Genomic DNA, 3418 nt, shown 5'->3' with positions numbered 1-3418 from the left:
CTCCTAAATGAGACGAAGGAATCAAGCGGGCTTACAGATGCTTCGTTGTTTGCCAGAAAGAAAATAATGCTCCACATATTTTGTACTACTAGTCTCCCTCGATAACATCAAGATCACCAGCTAATGATAAATAGCTTCGCTCGTGCAAGATTCTTTGCTCAAAATTTCCATATTCCTGCAGCGCTACCGCGTAACTGCATCAGCATCAGTATATGGGCCTGTTTGAGGGAGCTTTAAATTTTTGAGAAGCAGTTAGGTAGCCAGCTTCCGAGAATCCGGAAAAACTCTGAAGCTCAGCTTCTCCAGCTTCTACTTTCTTAGTTCATTTTCAGAATCTGTGACTACATATTCTCAGAAACTATGGACTGTTTGAGGCAGCTTCTAGCAGAAGCAGTTTTTGGGAAAAAAACTGCAGCTAGGACAAGCTCCCCAAACAGACCCTATATATCACCAGCTTAGCCAGGCCTGTAGCTACCAGCTTGGCTTGTTAATAAGCTGATAGATCACCGAACACGCGCGGGTACGATAATTGAAATGGAACAAGCGGGAGGAGTTGCCGACCAGTGGCGAGGAGAGGTGGAGGCGACGCTTGTGGCAACACCAGCCGCCGAGGCATGGCCGCACCTGGCAAGCTTCTGCTCCATCCACCGCTACATGCCGGGGATAGACACGTGCGAGCGCGTGGCCGGCGAGGACGGCCTCCCTGGTTGCGTCCGCTACCTGACGACGTTCGGTGCCACCGGTGAGGTGGCGCTGTGGGCGCGGGAGGAGCTTCTGGAGCTGGACGACACCGCGAGGCGCATCCGGTACACCGTGCTGGATAACAACATGGGGTTCGGCCGCTACGTCGCGACGCTCCAGCTCTTGGAGATCGACGGCGATGGCGAAGAGGAAGCGTGCAAGATCTCCTGGGGGTACGACTGCGAACCCGTGAAAGGTATGAACAAGGAGCGCCTCGTCGGCATCCTCGACGTTAGCGTCAAGGGCATCGCCAAGAAGATTGAAGAGACTCTGCGTGCTGCCGCATGCGCGTGATTGCGTGAACCGATGGCAACGGTGTTTCAGCTGAACTGTACGCATCTATCCCATCATGATATCTATCACTACTTGAAAAAAGGAAACCTTAATAGGGACGTCATCGTAGATGACGGTAAAAAGCCGATATATATAAAACTTTCCTTGTCTTTTCATGGTTATATAAATAAAAATCGGCACCCTATAACGAAAAAGATTTTTTTTCTGATGGCCAAAACAGATTTTCGCTAGCGGAACATATATAGATGGACGTGACTACACAGTTAGTGGTAGCTGGTTTGTCTAAACTGGCTACCACTTCATCTATGAGAGGCACTATCCACCTATACTTCAAATACAATTTTCTCTTAAACTACTCATCCGATCTACGATCTGATTACACCGTTGTGTTCGTAACATTTAAATCTTTATAACAAGATCTCACACGATTATATTTTGATGAAAAATAATAAATTACTTTTATAATATATCTAAATTACTTTTAGATTTCACTAAATTACTTCTTAGACATATAAAAGTAATTCAATAATCGCTAAAAGTAATTTACATATGTTATAGAAGTAACCTATAACAAAAGAAAGTAACTTTAACTGATACATTTTTCATTGGACGTGACTACACAGCTAGTGGTAGCTAGTTTGTACTCCATCTAGTATTTCCTTTCAACTTGAACCATGCAAAAGTTACTCCCAATTAATATTAAAGTTACTTTTAAAAATTGTTAAACTTACATGTGTTGATCTTTGTTGATTAAATTTAATTTCTAGATAAAGTCATATTTTTATCCCTACAACGAATTTACTTCTAATGTCGTGACAAAATTACTTCTGTTTTGTTTTAAGTTACTTTTATAATATATGTAAATTATTTTCAGACTTTATTGAATTTACTTTTATATGTCTAAGAAGTAATTTAGTCAAATCTAAAAGTAACTTATATATATATATGATAAAAGTAACTTAAGTATATAATATAAGTAATTTAGGAATATAAATATTTTTTCATCGTAATATAATCATGTAAGATCTTGTTGTGAAGATTTAATTGTAACGAACACAATGGTATAATCGGATTGTAGATCGGATAAGTAATTTGAGAGAAAACTTTGTTTGAAGAGACAAATGATATGGGGGAGAAACTGTAGCCTTTCTCTTTGTGACTCTCTCTCTCTCTCAAACAGGAATTACGTGTGCGTGTGGTTGGAGTAGTTTCATCTCGATTCTTATCCAGAAAGGTCCACGCAGATGGACTCCATGATGACGTGAGCGATTAGACGGCTCTGCCAGCGTCGCGCGATAGCACTAAAACGAGAGGGCTCTCAAATTAGATTTTACGTATATGGATCAAAGGCTAGGAAGATGCAACCTCTTTGCTGGCGGTGGCCTATGTACTGCCAGAGAAGTTACATTTTTGCTGGCGGCTAACTTATGATATGATGGCCGCCAGCGAAAACGTATTTCGCCAGCTGCTTACTGACACATGGTCCGTCAGAGAAAACTTCGCCAGCTGCTTACTGACACGTGGCCTGCCAAAGAAGGTATTTACTTTTTTTATTTTGCATAATTTGAAAGTTTATTATTTTTTGTCTGTCCGCGTATTTTAGAATCATACATAGATGATATAACTAATCGAGGTATCGATAGTAGAGGTTTTCTTATTGTTACTTGCAACCGCTATTAGTAATTGATATACATGAGCAATATATGAAAATTAAATAATGAAGACACCATAATTAATACAAGGTAGTGATGACGAAAAAATCGAACACACTGACTTGGGAGATTTGTTTAGCTCCTGTGTAGGTCCAAAGATTGGTGAGATGCGGGTGTGCCAGTCAGTTTGATCCTGCAACTGACAAGATATGCAAATAGTAGATCAAAACAGCCGATCGGCTGACAAGCCAATGGAGTAGTTCCAGCCGATAGCCGATAATAGCCGATGCCGATACCAACCGATAGCGATAGGGTTTAAGCAATCGGCTATATGTCCAATGTAGATGATGATATAAAGGCAATCGGCTTTCATGTAATAAAATAACAATAAAATCCAGTATAAACCAATAGGCAAATAATGATATGATAAATAAGCATCGATCCGAAAGTTAAAGCACACATCGGCTGGAGGTCCGATGTCATGAAATCCACAAGATTAGATTAAACAATGAAACCTTTGTTGTCATCGGCTAAATCCAACTTATATGTATATGCAATCCTTATGAGCCGATGCAACGTCCAGATAACTCACCGGCTGAAACCCCGATGAAACCCTTATTAGCAATCAAGAAGCAGGCTAGAGATTGAAATTCTAATCACGACTCATAAGATCAAACTTAACTGATGCAGCACTAAATATGAAAAGAAACATAATATCTAGATAATCAAGC

At 40.5% G+C, this 3418-nt stretch overlaps 1 protein-coding gene across 1 annotated transcript; it reads left to right on the top strand.

Annotated features, from left to right (window-relative positions):
- The first annotated feature begins 443 nt into the window (after window positions 1-443).
- Window positions 444-1175, top strand: LOC127760404 (lachrymatory-factor synthase-like). The gene has a single exon (XM_052284658.1). It carries the CDS (start codon window positions 535-537, stop codon window positions 1033-1035), a length of 501 nt encoding a protein of 166 aa, XP_052140618.1. The 5' UTR covers window positions 444-534; the 3' UTR covers window positions 1036-1175.
- The last annotated feature ends 2243 nt before the right edge of the window (window positions 1176-3418 follow it).

The sequence above is a fragment of the Oryza glaberrima genome, chromosome 1 (assembly GCF_000147395.1).
Source record: "Oryza glaberrima chromosome 1, OglaRS2, whole genome shotgun sequence".
Classification (NCBI taxonomy): Eukaryota; Viridiplantae; Streptophyta; class Magnoliopsida; order Poales; family Poaceae; genus Oryza; species Oryza glaberrima.
Note: the sequence above shows the minus strand (reverse complement) of the source record. Positions and strands in the feature narration are given on the sequence as shown.